This window comes from Euphorbia lathyris, chromosome 6, assembly GCF_963576675.1.
Source record: "Euphorbia lathyris chromosome 6, ddEupLath1.1, whole genome shotgun sequence".
Taxonomy (NCBI): Eukaryota; Viridiplantae; Streptophyta; class Magnoliopsida; order Malpighiales; family Euphorbiaceae; genus Euphorbia; species Euphorbia lathyris.
This window is the reverse complement of record NC_088915.1, coordinates 5898856-5925784: the sequence shown is the minus strand read 5'-3', so window position 1 is coordinate 5925784 and position 26929 is coordinate 5898856. Positions and strand designations below refer to the sequence as shown.

General features: G+C 35.9%; 1 protein-coding gene and 2 long non-coding RNA genes across 8 annotated transcripts; 2 read left to right on the top strand and 1 right to left on the bottom strand.

Annotated features, from left to right (window-relative positions):
* Window positions 1-951: 951 nt before the first annotated feature.
* On the bottom strand, window positions 952-1206 carry LOC136233589 (uncharacterized). The gene is given in 2 exon segments (XM_066023324.1): window positions 952-1089; window positions 1091-1206. Coding segments are annotated over 2 exon segments (165 nt in total). The 5' UTR covers window positions 1118-1206.
* Window positions 1207-5245: 4039 nt separating this feature from the next.
* Window positions 5246-6832, top strand: LOC136231983 (uncharacterized). The gene is made up of 4 exons (XR_010690211.1): window positions 5246-5510; window positions 5593-5857; window positions 5934-6035; window positions 6456-6832. It is a non-coding gene; the product is annotated as an uncharacterized lncRNA (long non-coding RNA).
* A 7281-nt stretch (window positions 6833-14113) lies between these two features.
* LOC136233262 (uncharacterized) lies at window positions 14114-17158 on the top strand. Of its 6 annotated transcripts, none has more exons than XR_010690758.1 (5): window positions 14114-14513; window positions 14658-14750; window positions 15943-16032; window positions 16137-16285; window positions 16994-17158. It is a non-coding gene; the product is annotated as an uncharacterized lncRNA (long non-coding RNA). The 6 variants fall into 6 exon arrangements; XR_010690760.1 differs by lacking the exon at window positions 16994-17158 and adding an exon at window positions 16403-16424; XR_010690756.1 differs by lacking the exon at window positions 16994-17158 and having other exon boundaries at window positions 14658-14741; window positions 16137-16796.
* Window positions 17159-26929: the final 9771 nt, after the last annotated feature.

Genomic DNA, 26929 nt, shown 5'->3' with positions numbered 1-26929 from the left:
GGTGAGGCTCTCCGGTTATAAGAGCTTGAGTATTGTGGTTTGCTATTTTGAGTTCTTCAATAGCGAGAAGAATATATCGGGTACTCGTGTCGTGCTTCTCCTCTAACGTTCTTAGGGATTCCGTTAGATGTTTCACATTGCCTTCTAGCATATCAACTCGTTGCTCCATGGATCTGGTGGCTTCGTTTGTGATACATAGTTGAACCATTTCCGAGAAGAAGTCTCCGGGAAGGAAAACGACTCGGATGTGATACCAACTGATGTAGATTGAAATCGACTAGAGGTTTTAATCGTAAACCAAAAAAGAGTGCAATCTTCTTTAGCTCAAACTAGAAGGTTGAGTAAACCCAAGGATTGATAATCCAAGCCCCAATGGAGGCTATTTTGTTTAATTCATGAAAAGTTGGGTTTCATTACAAATAAAGGAGTTTATATACTCCAACAAAATAAGAGGGAAAAGACTAAAAGTCCTTGAATAGGGTTTCTAACAAAACATAGGAACAATGGTAAGGTGGGAAGAGAAGGAATAATGACAACCTAATAATTAGTGGGTGATGGCAAAACAGTAAATAAACAAGGACATGATTGGTCCCCCAATTGTAAGAACTTGGAGGAGAAGTATTCTTCTGCCAGGACAAGCCCCTCGTGGGCCTTGGTACGCCCCGCGTGACACAGCTACTGAGATTGGAGAGTTTTCGAAGAGCACTTCACTCGTGGCGTTCCTGGAGTCACGCCCCGCATATTGGAGCCTCTGATCTTGGTGACTCCCGTTGATAGACTTCACGCGTGGCGTCCCTGGTGGTACGCCCCGCATAGTCGGCCTCCTGGACACTCTTCACTTCGGGCTCTGGTTTCATGCCCCGCATACTTGGAGATGCGCCCCGCGTATTTGGAGATGCGCTCCGCGTCCTGGTGAGCAAGCCTCGCGTGCTTGGCTGGTTACCCCGGCTCTCATTGTCCTCGTCTCTTGGCTCCGAGCTCGGGCTTAGATGCGGCGGCATCTCCGCAGGCGTTTCGAAGGCCCGGGCTTACGCCGCCGTTTCAATCTGCGTCGGTCCGCGCCCCGAGCCGATCGGCGGACCGGCTTGTGACCGTTCCACATCCGACCGGGGCGCATCGCCGGCCCCCATCCGCTTCCCTCCCGACAATTTCAAGCACTCTTTGACTCTCTTTTCAAAGTCCTTTTCATCTTTCCCTCGCGGTACTTGTTCGCGATGCCCTCATCAGTTGTTCTTCTGAAATTATATAAAATCTAAAGGATATTTGAATTTGTCTCTTGATGCTTATTGAATATTGGGTTGTTAAAATGCGTTATGATATGATAACACGATTCCCCTAAAGAATTAGGGTTGAAATTAAAATGAGTATGGAAACTTCGCCTAGAACTTGGTTTTTAGCTTGTTGATTAAATCCGCAGCTAAGGTGTAACAAACTCATAATTGAAACAAGACAGAAATATGAATCAGAACATTGCGGACTTACTTAGCTGGATTACATCGAGGGAATGATAGTATCTCGACTTACATACTCAAGTCTTAGGGCAAGAATGAAATTAAAACGACGTTCAAACGTGTTCTGAGCATGAAACTTCGTCAAGAACTTGAAATTTAACTTATTGATTAAACTGGCTGCTAAGGCGTAACAAACTAAACTGGAGGGAAATACATGCTCACAATCGCCGCAAATTATCGATGTCGTGACAACATCTGATGCATATAATAGTGAGGGGAATTTAGCTCAATTAATAAGGGGTTATCGTTATTAATTGAGTTTAGCTCAATTGATTCATATGTAATATAGGCCTCAAGATTGTGATGTTGTTCTACTGGAATTATACAAAATCTAATGGAATGTTTGTTATGGATTTTATTAATCTTGTATTTGATAAGGATATTTGAATTTGGATTTTGTATATTTGTTGCATTTTGAATTAGTCTCTTGATGTGTATTGAATATTTGGTTTTTGACACGATAACACAATTCTTATAACCCATGAATTAAAAGAATTAGGGTTGATGCTTAATGAGTTCGGATTATAAACCGGTTTAATTCGAAAAGGGATAAGGTGAAAAAAAACCCGTAATGCTTATAGCCAATAGCAACTTTCTCCAATGTCTAAAATAGTGTAATTTTATTCAACATTGAAGGTCAAGAGAAATTTTACCCCCATAATATTGACCGGTTAGGTCAATTTGAGAAATAATTAATCAAACGGTTTTCTCGGCTATGAATCTTCTTATATACACTTTATATATGCGTCATTTTATCGTATATTAGTAACAAATCACAAACATATGATTAGACGTGAAAATAAAAGAAAAAATATTGTACAAAAAAAAATCAAATATTTCGCCATATACTCTTCTTTTGCGGGTTTTCATGGGATGCACAGTTTCATTATTTCAATATTTATGAAAGTGCTAGAGATGAAGAAAGATGTAATACTTGTTTTTAGTCTGTTCTTTCTGATGGTCCTTGCTTGTTTGATAAACCTAATAGTACTTCTGTTGTTGCTTGTTATTCTTGGAAAAGTTGAATTGTTTTTCCAATGTATGTAATAGTGAGGGGAATTTAGGTCAAAAATAAAGGGTTATGGTTAATAGTGAGGGGAATTTCGGGTAATTAATAAGGGGTTATGGTTGTTGATCGAGTTTAGCTCAATTGATTCATCTGTAACGGGACTCAAGATTGTGATGTTAGTTGTTCTTCTGAAATTATATAAAATCTAATGGAATGTTAGTTATGAATTTTATTGATAAGGATATTTGAATTTGTCTCTTGATGCGTATTGAATATTGGGTTGTTAAAATGCGTTATGATACGATCACACGATTCACGTAAATAATTAGGGTTGAAATATGTACATTTCTAACTATGATTGAAAATCGAACTTAAACATTTATTGTTAGATCACAGTTACTCCATAAAGATAAACGGAATATAAACTGAAGTATTATCGATTATAGAACGAACTGAATATCATAAGTAGAAATTTAAAATAAAAAATAAGAACTCTTACATCTGAATCAACACGATACAGAAGTTAGTTGTGTTGAGGCCTGAAATTACTCAGTTTCCTTAAGATATAATTTGTCCTATAAGGATCAAATCGTTCCCTATTATACAACAACAATGTAGGCGAACTCGAATCATGCACGTAGCTATCATCGGAGCCAAGATCAGAAGAACGCCAGAGTGAGAAGATAAGAACAATGTGCTCTGCGTTTTTGGAAGGAAAATTTTGCTGGTTTGCAATACTCTCAAATGACCGAATTGGACAAAATAATAATGTATTTTTTATTTTGAAAAACGTTACAGACATACTAATGCATGTAATTAATCAGTCAATTAAAAGCAATTAAATCCAGCTGTCACAACTGTTTCAATTAAATTCTATTAAGCCCAACCATTACAACCATCTCAATTGAATGCAACATAATTCCAACGTTTTAAATTTTGAATGCAACATTAATTCCTAGTAGTTCATTTTAAGCTTTAATTTCTCATTCATTCATTGTCTGTTTTGAACTTATAATATACCGTTGGAAAGTTCTCATGACATAAAATATATTGACGCATTTCAAGTTATTCTAAGTACCATTTAACAAAATAACACTACATGCTATATTGCATATATTTTTTTCCCAAAAACATACGCTTTAATTCTTCCATATTTTCTTTAAAAAAGAAGTTTCTTCCACATTCTTCACCATTTCACCCACTAAATCTCCTAAAAAACTTAACCAAAAAAACATAAAGAAAATACAAAAAGTAATAATAATCAACTCCTAAAATGTAATAAAAACCAGAAATAGCAAAAAGTAAAATAAAAGGACTCAAAACAATTAATGTTAATTTGCATATCGATATACATGAACACAAACAATAAAAGTATTAAAGATAAACATTTAATTTGCATATTAATATACATGGAAAATCTTAAAATTTCTTATTATTGCATATTTATATTAAGTTTACCAACTTAAAATTTTCCATTTTTTTGAATCAACTTAAAATTTTCCTTTAAATACCAAAATTACATCACAAAAAGATCAACAAAAAAAAAGGTTTTATTGTGAGAATATTTTTTGCAATCATGTGATTATCTTTCCCCCTAAAACGTATTAGTTAGAATCACAAAAGACGGAATTGTACAAAATAATCCGGTCCTTATTCGTATATATATGGGCAAATAATTTATTAGTTCCCTACTTTTTACCTAATATACTGTTTGGTCCCCTATTTTAAAAAAAGGCTTAATGCTTCTCCAGTCCCTTTAACTTGTCCAAATCATTTTACCCCTCCAACTCATCGAATGTCCTATTTGCCATCTTAACTCCATAAAAATGGTATTTCTCACCCCCTTAACTTGTCCAAATTTATCATTTTACCCATTTTCAACTCATCGAATATCCTATTTACCCCCTTAACTCCATAAAAGTGGTATTTCTCACCACTTATGATCCTATTTGCCCTCTTAACTCCATAAAAATGGTATTTCTTATCCCTTTATAGTTAATCAAAAAAGTTAAAAAGAGAAAGAACGAATAAAAAATACAAATAACAAGAACATTAATATGAACAAGTTAAATACATTATATGTAGGGATAATATACCAAAATAGGCCTATGATTTTTGGGGAAGTATCAATTCACTACAAGAAAAACACTGATCTCCTACGGGAATCTGCTACGGAAAGTAAATCCATAGGAAATATAGAAAAGAGCTACGGTTTCTCCTACAAACACGTTCGGTAGGAGATCTCCTACCGAGTCTCCTACAAAACGTAAAATGCTGTAGGAGAATTTTGGAGGAAAGATTCCCTCCATAACTCACATAAAATCTCCTACAATTTAATTGTTTCTCCTACATATTAATTTGTAGGAGTTAAATAATAATAATAATATACTTTATATATTTTTTTTTTGATGTAAATATATTTATATTTATTTTTATTTTTTTTATCGCTTAATTTTAAATGAATTCAGTAGTAATAAAATTACACACAACTTAATAATGTAATATAAAATTGACACACAATAAAAAATATTTGAAAAAATATTTTCATGAAAATTTATTTAAATTTGTTATGTATAATTTACATTTACATAATGGACACAAAACAAAATCCATTTGACTTGCTGTCCGTGTTGCTAATAAAAAAATAATTCAAAAAGTAAGAAAATCGATGCCATTTAAAAGGGCAAATTCGCCTTTTCAGCATATTACCCTAGGTCTTCCATCACATATCCTCATACTGGCTTTTTCTTCCTATTTTCTAATTTACGAAGCAGCCGCCTCCTTCAAAGGAATTCAGTTTCTCTCAAGGGCAGCCGCCTCCTTCAACGCGTTTCGTCTGCGAATCAGTTGAGGCTGTTGAGCTTCCATTTTCGTCTCTGTTTTTCATGAATCTCGAATACCCTTCCGTTTATTCAGTCGGTCGTTGTTTCTGGATATCATTTTTGGTTCGTTTGTTAATGGATTCACTCTTGCCGTGTCTTTAAGCATCGGTATGATTCAGATCTTCGAACTTTTTTCCAAGCTGTGTTCTATATCTAATAAACCTATTTTATTTTTTTTCTGTTTCTGCAGATTTACTAAAACAGGTCGTCTGCCTACTTTGTTCGGTCACGGAAATACTGGTTTTGATCGACTTTACCCTTTCAATGTTCACTTTTGATGGCTCGTTTTTGGTCTTTGATTTCAAATTGATGTTTTCCTTTGATTATCGATGACCATTGATTATCATTTATTCACTCAAAGTTTAACCAGGCTCTTCATACGTAAAGATTCTTAGATCTATGTGGTTGTTTGGATCGGTGGCAAGAAGAGTTCCCAAGTCGACTGGCTGCTCAATGTAATTTATATGTTCAATTTAAACCTTAATATTTGCTTGAAGAATTCTTATTTTTGAATTGGTTCTCTGAATGCAGACCAAACCCCTCAAGAATTTGAATGGTCAGACCTGTCAAAATATGTATATGTGGTGATAATGTGGGGCATATGAAGTTTCTGTTTTGGAGCAAATCCAAAAGGTCAGATTTTTATTTTAAAACATTTTCTTATTGGGTTTTCTTTAATGTGTATATAGTTTCTTAATTTTGGATTACACTTTATGAAGTTACACTTCAAAATAGGTAATGAAACCCCACTAAATTAGCATGTTATTTCTTTGGGTTCATAGTGGTATTTCCTGTTTGAAGGGTACCTTATTGTTATTGAGGCATGTGTTTATTTTGCAAATATACACTCTAGTGAACTTTTTGATGCATATTAGAAAACTTTAATGAGTTATTGAGCCTGTCAGGTAAAATATGTTATCTAGCAACTGTATGAGATATGTGTCTGTCTAATGGTGCTGTGTACGAGAAGGAGAAGTCTGGTTTCACTCTAAGCTATAGAATTTCTTTTACTAATTTCTTAATTTTTCGATGTTAAGATATCTTCATTTACAGGGGTTGAAGCAGCTTAATGCACGGGTGGAAGTCATGGACCTTGAGATTGCTAATATTATTGAGCTAAGCAGGGCAATGGAAGATTATGCATATTAGGATATATAGGTTTAACATATAAGTGTATTATCAACTGAACTTCGATACTGAATTTCTTAGTCTGAAACTTGATGCAAATTAATTTCATAATTTAGGTATTTCCGTCACTTGTATTGTATTCTCCTAGTCTGTTTCTTGATGTTATTCGCCAAATATATTGCCATACTTCAAATTTTCTCAAGAATGTAATTTAGGATATTGAAAATTTTATTTTAGTTTTATCAGAATATTCTTATATATGTATATAGAGTTCCTTTCAATTCAAATTATATTTAATTTTATTTTAATAATACATTTTACAAGAAAGAGATAAAAAATCTCCTACGAATGTCGTATTAGATGATATGATATGTAGGTGATTCTGTTATTATGTAGTTGAATCTCCTACGGAGTTTTAGTAGCAAAATATATGTAGGAAATGTCTCCTACAACAATCTGTAGGTGACTTTCTGTAGGAGAGTTCTCCTACAGAACGTAATTTCTGTAGGAGAAGATTCCCTACGAGCCTTTCTGCTACAGATTAGCATTTGTAGGAGATCTGTAGCTGACCGTCATCTGCTACGGAATTTCGTTATTCTGCTACTAATTTTTCTGTAGCAGATCAGCGTTTTTCTTGTAGTGATTTAGGTTCCACTTACAAAATAGCATATATATAGGTTTAACGTTTAAAAAAGGCCTAATGCTTCCCTAGCCCCTTTAACTTGTCTAAATTGGTCATTTTACCCCATCAACTCATCGAAGGTCCTATTTACACCCTTAACTTCATAAAAGTGGTATTTCTCACCCTCTCAACTTGTCCATTTATCCCCCCAACTTATAGAATGTTCTATTTACCCCCTTAACTTCATAAAAGTGGTATTTTTCACCTCTTACAATCTGTTATCGAAGTTTAAATTGATAACTTTTTTAAACGTTAAACTTATATTTATGCTATTTTGTAAATGGAACCTAAATTGATACTTTCTTAAAAATCATAGGTCTATTTTGGTACATTATCCCTACATATAATGTATTTAACTTGTTTATATTAATGTTCTTGTTATTTGTATTTTTTATTCGTTCTTTCTCTTTTCAATTTTTTTGACTTACTATAAAGGGATAAGAAATACCATTTTTATGGAGTTAAGAGGGTAAATAAGATCATAAGTGGTGAGAAATACCACTTTTATGCAGTTAAGAGGGTAAATAGGATATTCGATGAGTTGAAAATGAGTAAAATGACAAACTTGGACAAGTTAAGGGGTTAAGAAATACCGTTTTTACGGAGTTAAGGGGGTAAATAGGACATTCGATGAGTTGGAGAGGTAAAATGACCAATTTGGACAAGTTAAGGGGGCTGGAGAAGCATTAAGCCTTTAAAAAAAGTTATCAATTTAGGCTTCGATAACGAATTGTAAGGGGTAAAAAATAACACTTTTATGGAGTTAAGGAGGTAAATAGAACATTCTATGAGTTGGGGGAATAAATAGACAAGTTGAGGGGGTGAGAAATACCACTTTTATGGAGTTAATGAGTAAATAGGATATTCGATGAGTTGAGGGGGTAAAATGACCAATTTGGACAAGTTAATGGGGCTATAGGGAAGCATTAGGCCTTTAAAAAACACATTTTAAGATCCATGTCTTTTGCCAATATTAACTCTTTGGTCTTTTTATTTATACTTTTTAGATTTTTAACCGAACATATCTGAGCTTTTAGGACAACCACAACACAAAATGATCATGTTACTCAGTTATTTTATATCTGTCTGTTTATGCCAAATATAACAGTTACAAGTCTAAAAGAACAAGACAAAATGACCAAATCATTAATATTGACAAAAGTTAGGGACCTTATAATGTGTTTTTCAAAATAGGGGGACTAAACAGTTTATTAGATAAAAAGTAGGGACTAATAAATTATTTACCCTATATATATTAGAAAAACGTTACAGATAGATTAATTCATATAAATAAGTGAATTACTATACATAGCCACAAAATCCCACCCCTAGCCCCGTGAATAGATCGAAATACCCTTTGCCTTATTTCTGAAAATTCCCAAAAGCTCTCAAACATCCAAAACTCTAATCGATCAAATCCATACTAATTTCTCAACCAAATCATGGATCGTGGGAGGGGTGGTAAAGGCAAAGCACAATTGGTACGATTTACCGTTTTTGTTTTCGATTTTTGCTTCCGTTTTGGTTCTGTTTCGATTTAAGGAAAAACGTCGAAATCGAGGGTCGGGCGTGTGAGTATCACGCCCGAACCAAAGGTCGGGCGTATGAACATCACGCCCTACCCTTGGTTCGGGCGTGATACTCATACGCCCGAACCTATGGGGAGGCGTTATGTTCATACGTCCCACCCTTGGTTCGGACGTGTGGCTATCACGCCTGAACCAAGGGTGGGGTGTGATGTTCATACGCCCGACCCTTGGTTAGTTTTATTTATTTTTAAATAACATTAATTTAATTTAAATGTGTTTAAACTATTTGATTATAATTTATATGTTATAATTTTTATTTTAATAGTTGTTTATTTATTTTGTATGTTTATTTAATTATAGTTTATTTTAGTTTTTTAAAATTTTATTTTTAGTTAAATTAAAATGTTGTAAATTATATTTGTTTTAAATTCAATGTTTTTTAAATTTTAACGGGTAGACGGAGCGGCCGATTGTTGCAGGGAAAACTATCCCGTCATCAGCATGTCGTCTTGATATGGATGCGGAGAAGGATACACCATGCCATACGAGATTGCGTGGTATTGATGTATCAGGTCGTAGATGGAGAGGGGCTGCGACGCAGCAGGTGCAGAGGGCTTTGATTGAGGAGGTTGTGTTGGATCAGCCCGAGATTAGGCGAGAGGCGGAGGCGGATTCTTCTGATGATAGAGATATGGGTCAAGCCATTGTCGATGATTATTTTTAGGAGTTAGCCGAGGCACAGAGACGACCGGTATCTGGTGGTGATAGTGAGGCTGGCGATGACCAGCCGACCCAGGGCTCGAGCAGAGGACGCAGAGGTGGTTGCTTTGCGAGTACAAGTATTTTTAATTTTAGTATAGTATTAAATGTTTCAGTATTATTTAAATGTTTTAGTATTATTTAAAGTTTAGTATTATTTAAATTTTAGTATTATTTAAATTATTATTATTATTATTATTTATTCCAGGGACCAGCAAACGTCCCAAAGCTGATGAGGACCGTAGCTCGATTGATACGATCCCACTGCTTGTGATGCGGCATACATGGACTGGTACATACGATATTCACATTCTCATCTCCTGCATGCCCCACAGGATGGACTGGTGCAGCTTGCTCGCTCCAACGGTGAATATGTAAGTTTTATTATTATTTATTATTAGTTTACATCTGTTTGTTTTTTAATATTTATCTTTCTGCAGTGGGTTAGCCGACTGTGGCGTATCACTCAGCGATTGGCCGCCGACCGACATGATGAGGAGATGGATGAGTTCATGGACGCATGGCGCTGGGCGAACTGATATATGTTTTTATTATAGTAGAACTTTTGAGATTATATGTACTATGTTTTGTTTATTAATTAATTTTAATGTTTATGTTGTTAATTTTTAGTTATAAAAGGTTAATGCGAGTAGAATCTTATTTTTAAAAGGTTAATTCGAGTAATCCTAAATAATTCGAGTAATCCGAGTATTCCACGATAATTCTAGTAATCCGAGTAATCCACAATAATTCGAGTAATCCAAAAATAATCCGAGTAATCCAAAAATAATTCGAGTAATCCGAGTAATCCGTAATAATTCGAGTAATCCGTAAAGCAATTTTTCCCTATCCCGATACGCGGGTGTGAGGTTATCATGCCTCACCACATGGGGAGGCATGAGGCTATTACGCTTACCATGTGGTGAGGCGTGATAGCCTCACGCCTCCCCATGTGGTGAGGCGTGATAGCCTCACGCCTCACCATAAGGTGAGACGTGATTACTTCACGTCCGCGTACCGGGAGAGGAAAAATGATCCAATTTCTCACCCCAAAAGCTCTAAGGGTATTTTCGTCCTTTCACGGGGATAGAGGTGGAAATTGGTGGCTAGGTATAACAACATCCTATAAATAATCAGTCAATTGAATACAATTAAATCCACCTGTTACAACCGTTTGTTTTCTTTTTTTTAAACGCGTTGCTTGAGATCTCCGAACCTTTCCCATTTCGAAAGGACATCGACCAAAAGGGGGAGCTGGTGCCCCTTTGGAAGCACTGAAAAAAAAAGATTCACGCAAGACTGCTGTATGAAGTACTAAACCATAGGCACCACCTACTCTCCCACCACGCACTTTTGAATAGACATTTTTTTATGATAGGAATACTACTTTTTAGGCCGACTACTCCTGCTCTCATCTCTACAACTTCCTCTTTCTAGCTCCCATTTTCCATTCTCTCCATTCTTTGGTTTGACTTAATGGATTTTGGAATTTATTAACATTCTCTAATTGAATGCTTTAACAACCATTTCAATGGAATGCAACTAACCTATCAATTGAATGTAATTAATTCTATTTTGAATGCAAAATTACAAGTAGTTCACTTTGAATATACTATTGAAAATCTCTCATGACATAGAATTCACTGACGTATTTCAAGTTATTTTAAGTGACACGTTGTATATCAAGTTTACAAAATAACACTACAAAATACTATATTACATACTTTTTTTCCTAACAACTTACACTTTCATTCTTCCATATTCTTCGCCATTTCCCCCACTAAATCCACTAAAAAAACTTACCAATAAAAAAATAAAGAAAATACAAAAAAAAATACAAAATAATAATAATAATTAACTCCTAAAATACAATAAAAATCAGAAATAGTAAAAAAATTCTCAAAAAAAGAAGAAGAAATAGTAAAAAATAAAATAAAAGGACCCAAAAATCTATTGGTCAAATGTAAACAATTAATGTTAATTTAATTGCATATTGATATATACATGAACACAAATAACAAAAGTAAAGTATCAAAGATAAATAAGGTGTTGTGCGGAATTAATGAAAGATAAATAAATAAACAATAAAAAAACACAGATTTACGTGGTTCACCAACATTGTGTTGGCTAGTCCACGGGCAGAAGGAGAATAGTATTATTTAGGAGGCGAAAATCAGATTACAATGATTAGGTTACATAATGGGGTATTTATAATACCCAATCTAACCTAATCCCACTAGGAATACATGATCCTAATCCCACTAGGATCATGATCCCAATCCTAATCCAACTAGGAACCCATGATCCCAATCCAACTAGGAACCCATGATCCTAATCCAACTAGGAATCCGAAAACCCAAATCCTACTCCGAATAGAAAACGGGATATACTGATTCAAGGCATTACGGAAAATCTCCACCTTGACTTGAATCCTCCTGAAAACATAACAGATGCACCCATGACAGTGCCAGATGAACAGACTTCTCCCTCTGCCTCAGAGTTGCCCCCACAGGGCAACTAGTAATCTCTAACGTTTAGCAAGTCCAAACAGTGTTGAAACTTGCTCTGTGGAACAGGCTTGGTAAACATGTCAGCCGGATTGTCAGCAGTGCCTACCTTCTTCACCTTGACTCTCTTCTCACTTCTCAGAAAATGATACCTCACGTCTATATGCTTGGTCCTCTCATGATGAACCTGATCCTTGGCTAAACAGATTGCACTCAAGCTGTCACAATACACTGTAGCCTGATCATGATGTAAACCAAGATCACTAACCAGTCCTTTAAGCCAAATCCCCTCCTTAGCAGCTTCAGTCAGTGCCATATACTCTGCTTCTGTAGTAGACAAAGTCACTGTAGGCTGCAAAGTAGCTTTCCAACTGACAACTGAACCGCCAAGAGTGAAAACATAACCAGTCATAGATCTTCTAGTGTCAACATCTCTAGCATAATCAGAGTCTGAAAAACCTGTCACCAAACACTCTGTATCACCTCCATAAAGGAGACCAACGTCAGATGTACCTTTTAGGTACCGAAAGATCCTCTTCACAGCTTGCCAATGCTCCTTGCCAAGTTCACCCATAAACCTGCTAACAACACTAACAGACTGTGCAAGATCAGGTCTAGTGCAGACCATTGCATACATCAAGCTTCCTACTGCACTAGCATAGGGAACTCGAGACATGTACTCCTTCTCTTCAGCAGTCTTAGGTGCAAAAGCAATAGACAGATGTGCACTTGCAGCACTAGGAGTATTTATGGGCTTTGCGGTAGACATGCCAAATCTTGACAAGATCTTCTGAATATAGCCCTTCTGTGACAGAAAAAGTTTCCTTTTGCTTCTGTCCCTGTAAATCTCTATTCCCAGAATTTTCCGAGCTGCGCCTAAATCCTTCATCTCGAACTCTACGCTGAGAAGACCCTTCAACTTCTGAATGTCTTGCTTCTTCCTTGCAGCTATCAACATGTCATCTACATACAACAACAGATAGATAAAAGACTCATCTTCCAGTTTATTGTAATAGACACAACAATCATATGGGCTCCTGGTGTAGCCCAGCTGCATCATGTAGCTATCAAACCTCTTATACCACTGCTTGAGAGACTGCTTAAGTCCATACAAGGACTTCTTCAACTTGCAAACATAATTCTCCTTCCCAGGAATCTGGAAACCATCTGGTTGGGTCATGTAGATCTCTTCCTCCAAATCTCCATGCAGAAAGGCTGTCTTTACATCAAGTTGCTCAAGCTCCAAATCCTGATGTGTAACTATAGCTAGCAACACTCTAATAGAGGTGTGTCTGACTACTGGTGAGAATATCTCATTATAATCCACTCCTTCTCTTTGATTGAAACCTCTAGCAACAACTCTAGCCTTATACTTATCTCCCTCTGCAGGTGATATCCCTTCCTTTATCTTGAGAACCCACTTGCAAGTGATAATCTTTCTCCCTGGAGGTGGTATGACTAAATCCCAAGTTTGATTCTTATGAAGGGATTCCATCTCATCTCCCATAGCAGCAAGCCATTTCTCAGAATCGGCGCCTGAAACAGCTTCCTGGTAAGTTGATGGTTCACGAGTGTCCACCTCTTCAGCAACCTGTAGTGCATAGCCCACCATGTCCTCATACCTCTTAGCACTAGTGGAAAAATGGACATTTGCATCGACACATTTGCATCGGCCCTTATAAAGTGCGATGCAAAAGGTCCATTTGCATCGGCCGTTTATTTGGGACCGATGCAAAAGGTCTATTTGCATCGGCCGTTTGTTTGGGGCCGATGCAAATGTCATGACATTCAATATTTGCATCGGCCCTTTAACAGGGACCGATGCAAATAACTGTATTATTTGCATCGGCCCTTTTAAACGGACCGATGCAAATATCATTTGAATCATTTGCATCGGCCCCTTTATAAGGAACAATGCAAATACCTATATTATTTGCATCGGTCCTTTCAAAAGGACCGATGCAAATATCAACTGATTCATTTAAAAATAGTATTAGACTAAATTTAAAAATTTAAGAAAATAAGAGGAGATATTTTGCAATTAATTGGGTCACTAATATAAATTTGGATTTTAGGGTTTTTCATCCCACTTAGCCGACCTTCTAATCTTCTGCTTCCTACTCAAATCGCAGCTTCCTATCCACGAGACTCAATCGAGAGTTCCGATCAAGCTTCCGTTCCCTAGGATCTCGTCTCCCTTCCTCTATTCTCTGTTCTCCTTTTCATGGTCTTCCTTTCACTCAATCGAAGTATGCAGAGTTTGGCCAATTTTCTACATCGTGGATTCGTATCAAATTAAAGAGAAATTAGCGAAATGGGAGTGTTGAATTAGCACAATGGGAGTGTTGAACTAGGATTAGTCTGTAGTGGATTAACAGTTGCTCTCATTGGACCAATTAGCCCTTCACATCAGTTCGATTAATCTCTCTTTCTCTCTCTCGGGCTGATTAGCTTCATTTGAACGCTCTATCTCTACCGTCAAGCGCTGGGGTTTGGTTCAATTTAGGTAAGTTAACTTATTATGTTTGAGTGAGAATTTGATTTGATTTTGCATGGGTTTAATTTAATTTGAATGGATTTTTTTAAATTTTGAATGGATTTAGGGATTTTCCCCTTAATTGATATGTGTTTTAGTGATTTTATGGGTTAGGATTTATTGCACTGTAATTTGGTGGACTCAACACCTACCTCACTGGCTCTCCCGATTCCAACCTTGCCATCCTTCTTATTTCTGGTACTTTTGGTAAAATTTCACTTCAATATATGCCTTGTTTTTCGATTCTTCTTTTACTTTCAGATTATGTTGGTTAGGTATGATTATACTTGAAGCTCCAAATTTGAGGTGTATTTGATTTGATTTTTATTTTTCTGAAAGAATTGTTCTGTAGCTTGATTGAAATATGAAACTTACTATAATTCTTCTTTACGCTTGTGATTTTGATATTTTGCATTTCCAGACCTGGTTGGCTTAGTTTCTATCAGTGGAACAAATGATGTTGATGATTGTAACCTAGCCTGGATTTTGCTAGGTTTAGATCACTTATTGCAGCAAGAATTAGAACCCTTGTGCCAAACCTAACATCATCACATTTATTAGAACCCTTGTGAGAAACCTAAATGACCCATGCAAATGGTCATATTACACCTTGCTTATGATTTATCCTCATCTTTCATCTATGTTTCTCGCTTATTTTTTAGCATGCACATAACCTATTCGATGAAATTACCTTTAGAATTTTACTTAAAATGCTGATATGAGATAAATTTCATCTCTGAAGAAAATCCTACAGCATCCCATTGGAATTCTTTCATTTTTTTTTCCCTGTTGTAAATTTCATTTTTGGTAATCTCTTGAAGTGCATCATCATCTTCTATTATGCGAGCATGTTGGAGCGTTGATAGGGAGAAGAATGTATATTTGATCTTTTCATAATAAGCCCAAGCCCCATTTCACTTTTTTTTTCTTGACAACAGGAATTGGATTGAAAACTTAACTTGTATTAGTTTGATCCATCTCTTAGTTTTCTTGATTCATAATTTATTTTCCTATGTTCTCTGATTTCTGTAATCGTGTTAACCCTCTTGACATATGTAGAATTTCTCACCATAAATCAATTCATCAATGTCGTTTACCTTATAAATAAATAGTGTTAACACCCAGATAAATATCATCTGGTTCTGGGTAAAACACCATCAAAGCATCATTACTGAATGACCAATGATCATTATGCCTCTTTTAATATCTATGCGAGTGGACAATTCATTTGCTGATAAACACAGTAAGCACACGTCCTGTTATGTTACCCTCAGAACCATTTACATCCAGTTATTTGGAATCCCACTTTATTTCTATGGTTTATCTTTTGTTTCGTGGATTTTGTATGAAAACCGAACCTATGCACGTTTGTATGTTAAACTAGAAACTGGTTGCACAGAAAGTAAGGCAGGAAAATATAAGGATGCCAAAAGTGGTGATATACAGCTGCTTGTGAAGCTCAATCTATTAAATGGAGCCAAAGAGTTAGGTAATGATCATATCTTTCTTGGTCTTGGTACACATTCTAAGATTGTATAAATATCTCTTTTTTTTTTTTTTGTTAATTCGCTCAATGATTGATGGAATGTGCAGGAATACATGGATTCAAGGAGGTTGCAAGAGCTGTGACTCATACCATTTAAATGTGCTATTCACTAAGGCAGGAAAATATAAGGATGCCAAAAGTGGTGATATACAGCTGCTTGTGAAGCTCAATCTATTAAATGGAGCCAAAGAGTTAGGTAATGATCATATCTTTCTTGGTCTTGGTACACATTCTAAGATTGTATAAATATCTCTTTTTCTTTTGTTAATTCGCTCAATGATTGATGGAATGTGCATGAATACATGGATTCAAGGAGGTTGCAAGAGCTGTGACTCATACCATTTCTTTATTTGCATTTGAAATTACATATTGTTCAACTACCATACCTTAATTTGTGTTAGTATATATACAAAAGCCAATTCTTACGCTTGTCTGTTGATGAACTTAATTTGTTTTTATGTTTTTTTTATGATGGATGAAACTAATTGAGGCTTTGTTAGTATGGTAGTGAATTCTGGCATTAAATACTTCTAAAGATGTTATTATTAAGGGATAAAGTACTAAAATAGGCTTATGGTTTTTGGGAAAATATCAATTTAGGTTTCACCGTACAAAATAGCACCATTATAGGCTTAACGTTTAAAAAAGATATCAGTTTAGGCTTCGATAACGGGTTGGACACGTCATTCTTATTACAATTGACAGAACTTAACGGAGTAATAGTAATGAAATGTCTCATTCAGTTATCGAGGCCTAAATTGATATCTTTTTTAAACGTTAAGCCTATATCAGTGCTATTTTGTACGTGGAGCCTAAATTAATACTTCTCCAAAAATCATAAGTCTATTTTGATAGTTTATCTCTATTATTAATCTTGAGGTCTAACAACATTGCCATATTTCAGTTGCAGATCGTATGTGCAGATTTGGTGTTGTAGATCTTATTTGTGTTGATTCTGTGTCAGCTCTTACTCCACGAGCGAAGATCGAAGTGTGCCACCAAGTTATTTGCTATATTATAGAGCTCCATTCAATCCAAATTATTATGTTTTTTTTAAATGACCTTTGCATCGCCCGTTTAAAAGGGCTGATGCAAATGAGACTGCATTTGCATCGTCCCTTTTAAAAATGTGATGCAAATGCTACATCATTTGCATCGGCCGTTTTAAAGGGCAGATGCAAATAAGATGCATTTGCATCGGCCGTTTTAAAGGGCCGACGCAAATGTGATGCAAACACATTTGCATCGAGGGCTTTTGCATCGGCCAACGGCCGATGCAAATGTGATGCAAACACATTTGCATCGAGGGCTTTTGCATCGGCCAACGGCCGATGCAAATGGTCATTTTTCCACTAGTGTAGGTGGCTTAACTCCAACCCTCCTTGGTCGATCTTGAGCTAAGCTACGATGTGTAGCTTCAGATGGTTGAGAAACTGATGGTGTAGTCTCTGGTAGCTCTACTTCTGCTTCTAACTCTTGTTCCTTCAAGCCACTCTCACTCTGTATGACTTGAAACTCCACCTGTTTATCAATGGTATCAGTTTCTGTTGCAGTTATAGGCTTCACAATGGGTCTAAGCACAGATTTTTCGTCAAAGACTACATTTCTGCTCAAAATGACCCTTTTCTCTGATGGAGACCAGATCCTGAAGCCTTTAACTCCATCTCCATAGCCTACGAACACTCCCTTCTTAGCTCTTGGTTCTAGCTTACCCTCATTAACATGATAGTAAGCTGTGCACCCAAAAGCTTTCAAATTTGAGTAATCAACAACCTTTCCTGACCACATTTCTGTAGGCGTCTTGAGTTGTATGCCGGTGTGTCGTCCGCGGTTAATCAGATAACATGCTGTGTTCACTGCTTCAGCCTAGAATCTTCTTTCTAACCCAGCGTTAGAGAGCATGCACCTCACCCTCTCCAGTAATGTCTGGTTCATTCGTTCAGCTACACCATTCTGTTGCGGTGTATTCCTGACTGTGTGATGCCGAGCAATCCCTTCATCCTTACAGAACTGATCAAACTCAGACGAACAGAATTCCTGACCATTATCAGTTCGCAGCCTCTTTATCTTCTTTCCTGTTTGGTTTTCCACCAATGCTTTCCACTGCGTGAAATTCTTGAAAGCTTCACTTTTATGCTTCATCATGATGACCCAAGTCATCCTTGAATAATCATCAATCAGAGACATAAAATATCTGTGACCTCCCAAAGACTCAACTCGAGATGGACCCCAACAATCAGAGTGGATGTAATCAAGTGTTTCTTTTGTTATGTGAATAGCTTTGGGAAACTTGCTGCGATGTAGTTTCCCAAAGACACAGTGCTCACAAAGCTCCAGACTCCTGACCTTATGACCACCAAGAAGATCATCCTTTGATAGAATCTGCATCCCTCTTTCGCCCATATGACCAAGTCTCATATGCCATATCTTTGCCATATCCTCCTGGTCAATCTCTGACGATGCAGCATTAGCTGAACCTGTAACAGTGGAACCTTGCAAGAAATACAAAGTACCATGCTTCACACCTTTCAGAATCACATCAGAACCTTTATAGACATGTAGAACTCCATCTTTTCCTGACCAGCTGAGACCCCTGCTGTCTAATAGACTCAGAGATATCAGATTCTTCGTCATCAATGGAACATGCCTGACTTCGTTCAACGTGCAGAACTTACCATCATGTGTCCTCAACTTGATCGAACCTATTCCAACTGCTTTGCAGACATGACTATTAGCCATTGAAATGCTACCTCCATCTACCTGCTTATAAGTTGAAAACCACTCTCTCCTTGGACAAATATGGTAAGATGCTCCAGAATCAAGAACCCACACATCAGAGTGATGAGTGTGTCCGTCAGCAACTAGAGCAATATCATTTTCAGAGCTGCTGTCGCCATCTGCTACAGCAGCAGAACCTGGTTGATTTTTTGATTTCTTCTTCTTCTTTGGACAATCAGTTTTCCAATGTCCTTTCTCCTTACAGTAATTACAAGTGTCGTCTGGCTTGGGACCCTTTGAGAACGGCTTCTTAGACTTCTTCTTTCCACCGTTTCCCTTTCCTTTACTGCCGCTGGCAAACAGTCCAGATGCCTGATTATCTGCATCTGTATTGCTCGCCTTATGGCGCAACTCCCTGCTATGAAGAGATGACCTAACTTCTTCCAAAGTCACAGAATCTTTACCAACAATAAATGATTGAACAAAATTCTCATATGAAAGCGGTAAAGACACCAACAGAATCAAAGCAGCATCTTCATCTTCAATTTTCACATCAATATTACGTAATTCTAATAATAATGTGTTCAATTGATCTAAATAATCCCTGAGTTGCGTACCTTCCTGCATTCACAGGCCAAACAGACGTTGTTTCAGAAGAAGTTTGTTCGTTAGAGATTGCGTCATGTATAAGCTCTCTAACTTCATCCACAGACCGGCAGCAGTCTCTTCGTTTGAGACATCAGTGATGACATCATCTGCGAGGCACAACATAATTGTTGAATGTGCATTTTCTTCCAGAATCGTCATCTCAGCAGTGACTTCTCCCGTTGCCTTCTTCAACGGCGTCCACAGACCTTGTTGTTTTAACAAAGCCCGCATCTTGTTTGTTGTGCGGAATTAATGAAAGATAAATAAATAAACAATCGAAAAACACAGAGTGGTTCACCAACATTGTGTTGGCTAGTCCACTGGCAGAAGGAGAATAGTATTATTTAGGAGGCAAAAATCAGATTACAATGATTAGGTTACATAATGGGGTATTTATAATACCCAATCTAACCTAATCCCACTAGGAATACATGATCTTAATCCCACTAGGATCATGATCCCAATCCTAATCCAACTAGGAACCCATGATCCCAATCCAACAAGGAACCCATGATCCTAATCCAACTAGGAATCCGAAACCCAATACTACTCCGAATAGGAAACAAGATATACTGATTCAAGGCATTACGACAAATCTCCACCTTGACTTGAATCCTCTTGAAAACATAACAGATGCACTCATGACAGTGCCAGATGAACAGACTTCTCCCTCTGCCTCAGAATCGCCCCCCACGGGGCAACTAATAATCTCTATCCCAAGAATTTTCGATCTTCACGTTCATTGCAGACATCTTTCTCTCCAGAAAACAAAACTCCGATCGAAAACCGAAATCTCTGATACCAGTTTGTTGTGCGGAATTAATGAAAGATAAATAAATAAACAATCGAAAAACACAGATTTACGTGGTTCACCAACATTGTGTTGGCTAGTCCACGGGCAGAAGGAGAATAGTATTATTTAGGAGGCGAAAATCAGATTACAATGATTAGGTTACATAATGGGGTATTTATAATACGCAATCTAACCTAATCCCACTAGGAACCCATGATCCTAATCCCACTAGGAACCCATGATCCCAATCTCAATCCAACTAGGAACCCATGATCCCAATCCAACTAGGAACCCATGATCCTAATCCAACTAGAAATCCGAAACCTAATACTACTCCGAATAGGAAACAAGATATAATGATTCAAGGCATTACAACAAATCTCCACCTTGACTTGAATCCTCCTGAAAACATAACTGATGCACCCATGACAGTGCCAGATGAACAGACTTCTCCCTCTGCCTCAGAATCGCCCCCCACAGGGCAACTACTAATCTCTATTCCCAGAATTTTCGATCTTCACGTTCATCGCAGACATCTTTCTCTCCAGAAAACAAAACCCCGATCGGAAACCAAAAGCTCTGATACCAGTTTGTTGTGCGGAATTAATGAAAGATAAATAAATAAACAATCAAAAAACACAGATTTACGTGGTTCACCAACATTGTGTTGGCTAGTCCACGGGCAGAAGGAGAATAGTATTATTTAGGAGGCGAAAATCAGATTACAATGATTAGGTTACATAATGGGGTATTTCTAATACCCAATCTAACCTAATCCCACTAGGAATACATGATCCTAATCCCACTAGGATCATGATCCCAATCCTAATCCAACTAGGAACCCTGATCCCAATCCAACTAGGAACCCATGATCCTAATCCAACTAGGAATCCGAAACCCAATACTACCCCGAATAGGAAACAAGATATACTGATTCAAGGCATTACGACATAAGGGAAGTTTTGGAAATTCTTATTATGGCATATTTATATTAAATTCACCAACTTAAAGTTTTCGTTTCAATTGAATGCAACTAATCTATCAATTAAATACGATTAATTATAAAGTTTTGAGAAGTTGAATGCAATTGATCTGTTAAATGCAATTAATTGCAAGTAAGTTGAACTTTAATTTCTTATTCATCCCTTATCCGTTTTCAGCTTACAATATACCGATGGAAAGCTCTCATAACATAGAATACATTAATGCATGTCAAATTATTCTAAATACCATTTATCCATTGTATATTTAAGTCCGAAATTAACAAAATAACGTTATAAAAATACTATTTACATATTTTTTCCAACAACTTACATTTTAATTCTTCCCTATTCTTCACCATTCCCCCTCCCCCACCCCCACTAAATCCACTACAAAACTTACCAAAAATACAAACAGGAAAAAGAAAAACAATTAACTCCTAAAATATAATAAAAATCAGAAATAGTAAAAATCTATTGGTCAAGGATAAACAATTAATGTTAAATTGCATTAATTGAAATACATGAACACAAATAACAAAACTATATATGAAACTATTAAGGAAATACTGTACAATTAATTTGGATATTAATATACATGGAAAATCTTAAAATTTCTTATTATTTCACATTTACATTAAATTCACCAACTTAAAATTCTCCTTATAAATACCAAAATAACACCACAAAGATCAACAACAAAAAAAATAAAAAAATGGGTTTTACTGTGAGAATATTATTTGCAATGTTGTTGGTGTTGCTGATAACAACAACATCATGTAAAGATCTTTTCGACAAAAAAGTACTAGTTAGAATCACAAATGCTCTTGCAGAAAGACCAGATCTAACAATTCACTGTAAATCCAAAGATGATGATCTTGGTGAACACTTGCTTCATAATGGAGAGTCTTTTCAATTCAGGTTTCATACAAACTTCTGGTACACAACTCTCTTCTTTTGCAGCTTTTCATGGGATGCGCAGTTTCATCGTTTTGACATTTATGAAAGTACTAGAGATTGGGGCAGATGTAGTACTTGTCTTTGGTCTGTTCTTACTGATGGTCCTTGCTTGTTTGATAAGCCTAATAGTACTTTTATTGCTTGTTATTCTTGGAAAGATTGAAATGTTTTTGATTATGTATGTAATGGTGAGGGGAATTTAGGGGAGTTAATAAGGGGTGATGGTTGTTGATTGAGTTTAGCTCAATTGTTTCATATGTAATATAGGCCTCAAGATTGTGATGTTGTTCTCCTGGAATTATATAAAATCTAATGGAATGTTAGTTATAATTTGGATTTTTTTGTATTTGTTGCATTTTGAATTAGCCTCTTGATGTGTATTGAATATTGGGTTTTCAACACAATAAGGCAATTTGTATACCCCATAAATTAAAAGAATTAGGATTGATGCTTAATGAGTTCGGATTATAAACTGGTGTAATTCGAAAAATGGATAAGATGAAAAAAAAACCCTAATGTTTATAGTCAAGAGCAACTTTCTCTAACGTCTAAAATAGTATAATTTTACTCGTAACATTGGCGGGCAAGAGAAATTTTACCCCCATAATGTTGACCAGTTGAGCCAATTTCAGAAATAATTAACAAATCACAGAAATATGATTAGATGTGAAAAAAAAAGAAAAAATACTGTATTTTGTATGAGTTACACAAAAAAATCACATATATATATTTCGCCATACTCTTCTTTTGCGGTTTTCATGGGATGAACAACTTCATTATTTCAACATTTATGAAAGTGCTAGAGATGAAAACTGATGTAATACTTGTCTTTGGTCTGTTGTTTCTAATGGTCCTTGCTTGTTTGATAGGCCTAATAGTACTTTTATTGCTTGTTATTTTTGGAAAGATTGAAATGTTTTTTATTATGTATGTAATAGTGAGGGGAATTTAGGTCAATAATAAGGGGTTTTTGTTAATAGTGAGGGGAATTTCGGTCAATTAATAAGGGGTTAATGTTGTTGATTGAGTTTAGCTCAATTGATTCATCTGTAATAGGCCTCAAGATTGTGATGTTAGTTGTTGTAGAATTATATAAAATCTAAAGGAATGTTACTTATAATTTGGATTTTGTATATTTGTTGCAGTTTGAATTTGTCTCTTGATGAACTAAAAGAATTAGGATTGCTGCTTAATGAGTTCAGATTATGAACGGGTTTACACGATTAATTCGAAAAAGGGATAAGGTACAAAAAAAGTACCCCTAATATTTATAGCCAAGAGAAATTTTTCTTAATGTCTAAAATGATGCAATTTTACTCGTAAAGTTAACAAAATAACACTACGTGCTATATTACATATTTTTTCCCAAAAACTTACGCTTTAATTCTTCCATATTTTCTTAAAAAAAAATTCTCCCACATTCTTCACCATTTTCCCCACTATACCCCTAAAAAACTTACCAAAAATTAAATAAATAAAGAAAATACAAAAAATAATAATAATTAACTCCTAAAATGTAATACAAATCAGAAATAGCAAAAAATATAAAATAAAAGGACCCAAAACAATTAATTTTAATTTGCATATTGATATACATGAACACAAATAACGAAAGTATTAAAGTATTAAGGAAATACAATTAATTTGCATATTAAATATACATGGAAAATCATAACATTTTTTATTATATTGCATCTTTATATTAAATGTACCAACTTAAAATTTTCCTTATACATACCAAAATAACATCAGAAAGAACAAAAAAAAAAAAAAAGGTTTTTATTGTGAGAATATTTTTTTGCAATAACACCATCATGTGATGATCTTTTCCCCTAAAATGTATTCACTACAAGAAAAACAAACAATAGTGAGAAGAAAATAATGAGTGGGGAGAAAATCGCTCAAATACATACTTTTTATACTTTTAATGGGTGGAAATAAAAACTGGTAACTATTAGTCTTAAAAAACTTAACTTTACTCAATTTTCTAATGTTACGCTCATTATAGGTGCTAACTTTTTGAGCGGGATACATTCCCACCCAAACAAAACCTAACTGCAGTCCACCTCTGTGCTCCACGAAACTACCGCTCTCTCCCTCACTCTCGCCTCTCTCTTTCATTAGCTCTGGAAATCATTCTCTTATACCGATTAGCTCTAGGAACCATCCTCGTCCACCACTATTTTCATATTTCGGTCAATTTGACAAACCCCACAATCGACTGGAACAAGAATCGGTAAGCTCCATTTTGTTTGAGATTGTTGCCCTGGGTACTCTTTTCCTCAAAATCAGAGTTTCTCTAGTTTGCAAATTAAGTAGAAGTTAGGCTATTTCATTGTTTATTTGTGTAAATGTCGTTATTCATATCTCCTTATGTGTTTATTTGCAGATCTACTGGAAAACCTAATTTGTGTGGTTCTGTTTTCCCTATGCTTGCTTTCCTTTTTTTTGTTCGACTTTGTTAGACTTTTGCTAACAATATGTTTGTTTGAACAATTTTACAGATACAATCTTTCAATTTTGGGGCTTTGAATTAATTACTTGAACCCTCTTGTGCAGTACAAAGAGAAGCATCTTTATATGGGTGGGTTTCTCTGAAATATGTTTTACTTTGTAAAAGCTTTCATGAATTTCAATTGCACAGATAGGCATTAGGACTGAATTTCAATCTTTTCTGTGTCTTGGAATGACTCTGTATGATGAATTAAACTTTTCCAATGATGAGAATTGAGAAGAATTAATAATTTTCCCGCAAATTAATATCAATTCCCTTGTCCTGATTGGATATACTTCTATTGATATAGTGAAATGTATTTTAATTTGTATATGAGGAGAAAGACAGTAATTTTAAGCACTTTTATTCTTCACTCTTATAACTTGCCTTTTATTTCACTAATTAGGAGAATTATTATTTGAATAAAACTAGGAAGAGTATAGTACCATTTCATACTTGAATACTAAGTTTGGCATAGAAAATTCCTAATACAGACACTGTAAAATGAAATAGAAGCAAACCATACTAGTGTGTCAAATGGGTGCACATAGTCCTTTCCTCTTGATTTTAACCATACTAGTGTGTCAAATGGGTGCACATAGTCCTTTCCTCTTGATTTCACTTGCTTTCACTGAGCCTGGCCTTTCTTTTCTCAATAAAGAAAAACACAAACAAGGGTGTGACAGAGAAAGCACTGAAGCAAACAGAGGCAATATCAACGGAGACATGACGGCCGGTGATACAATTCATCAAAGGGAGCAGAGCACTAATAGCATACAATGCACTCAGGTTGCAAATACCCATCACACCGTACAAAACAAATTCATTGCATCATAGTTTCTCTTTCCTCTTTGTACAGCTGTATATTTTTCTTTTGCTCCACGCCTAAAAGGCATCTTTGTATGTATATAAATATCTCTATGTTGAGCTGTTAATGGCAAGGAATGAAATTCCATTTCTTCACATTTATTTCTTCACATTTCTAGGTTAAATTCCTCCAACTTTATGATGGTATCAGAGCTTTTACTCATTGATTAAATTTTGTTTTTCTTCTTCTCAAATCTCACGAATACCCAAAACCCACCATGGCTATCACAGCAACTAGCCCCTATTATATTGCAGCAAATGAAAACCCTTCTCTTGTCCTGGTTACATCGATTCTTACTGGTCCTAACTATCATCAATGGGCTAGATCTATGAGGATGGCTTTAATGTCGAAAAACAAGTTTGGATTCGTGGACGGAACCATTCAACCACCAATGGAAGCAGATACTTTGTACTCTGCGTGGCAAAGATGCAACACAACTGTGCTATCATGGATAACACACTCTGTTTCCCCTTCAATAGGCAGCAGCATCATTTGGATTGATGGAGCCGAAGCTGTCTGGAACGATCTTAAAGATCGATTCTCACAAGGAGATAATATTCGTATCTCAGAGTTGCAGAAAGAAATTCAGAATTTCAGGCAAGGAAACTTATCTATATCTGACTATTTTACTCATATGAAAATATTGTGGGATGAGTTGATAAATTTCCGCCCACTACCTGTTTGTGATTGTGATCCTTCCTGTAAATGTGGTGCCATTAGTAAGTTTAGGAGTTATTTAGACTCTAACCAGGTCATAACTTTTCTAAGGGGCCTGAATAGCAATTTTGCTATGATTTGCTCTCAAATACTCCTTATGGAACCCCTTCCATCTCTTAACAAGGTCTTTAACCTCACTACTCAACATGAAAGGCAGACAAATTCCCTCACAACACCTACCCAAACACCAGATCCTGTAGCCTTTGCAGCTTCTCAAAACTCACAATACACAGCCAACAAATCTCAACAGAACAGGACCAATTTCAATTCGAACCAGAAACGCTACAACAACTCTAGCAATCACCAAAATAAACAGCTCCCCACATGCACCTATTGCGATAAGGAAGGTCACACTGAGGACATTTGTTATAGGAAACATGGTTTCCCACCAGGATATGGGAATCGAAACAAGGGAAATTCACAGTCCAGATACAGAGCCAATCAAGTTCAGATGAACAACAATACTGGCAATACCCAACATGATTCCAGCAAAAATCAGAATGAGGAGGTACCTTTTACTCTAACAAGGGCTCAATATAATCACATCATGAGCCTAGTCCCTAACACCAAACATGCTGCAGAATCTTCAAACACTGCTCAAGTTGCTTCTGCTTCGAGCCACAATACCACCCATGATCAACATTATTCTGGTATTGTATCTT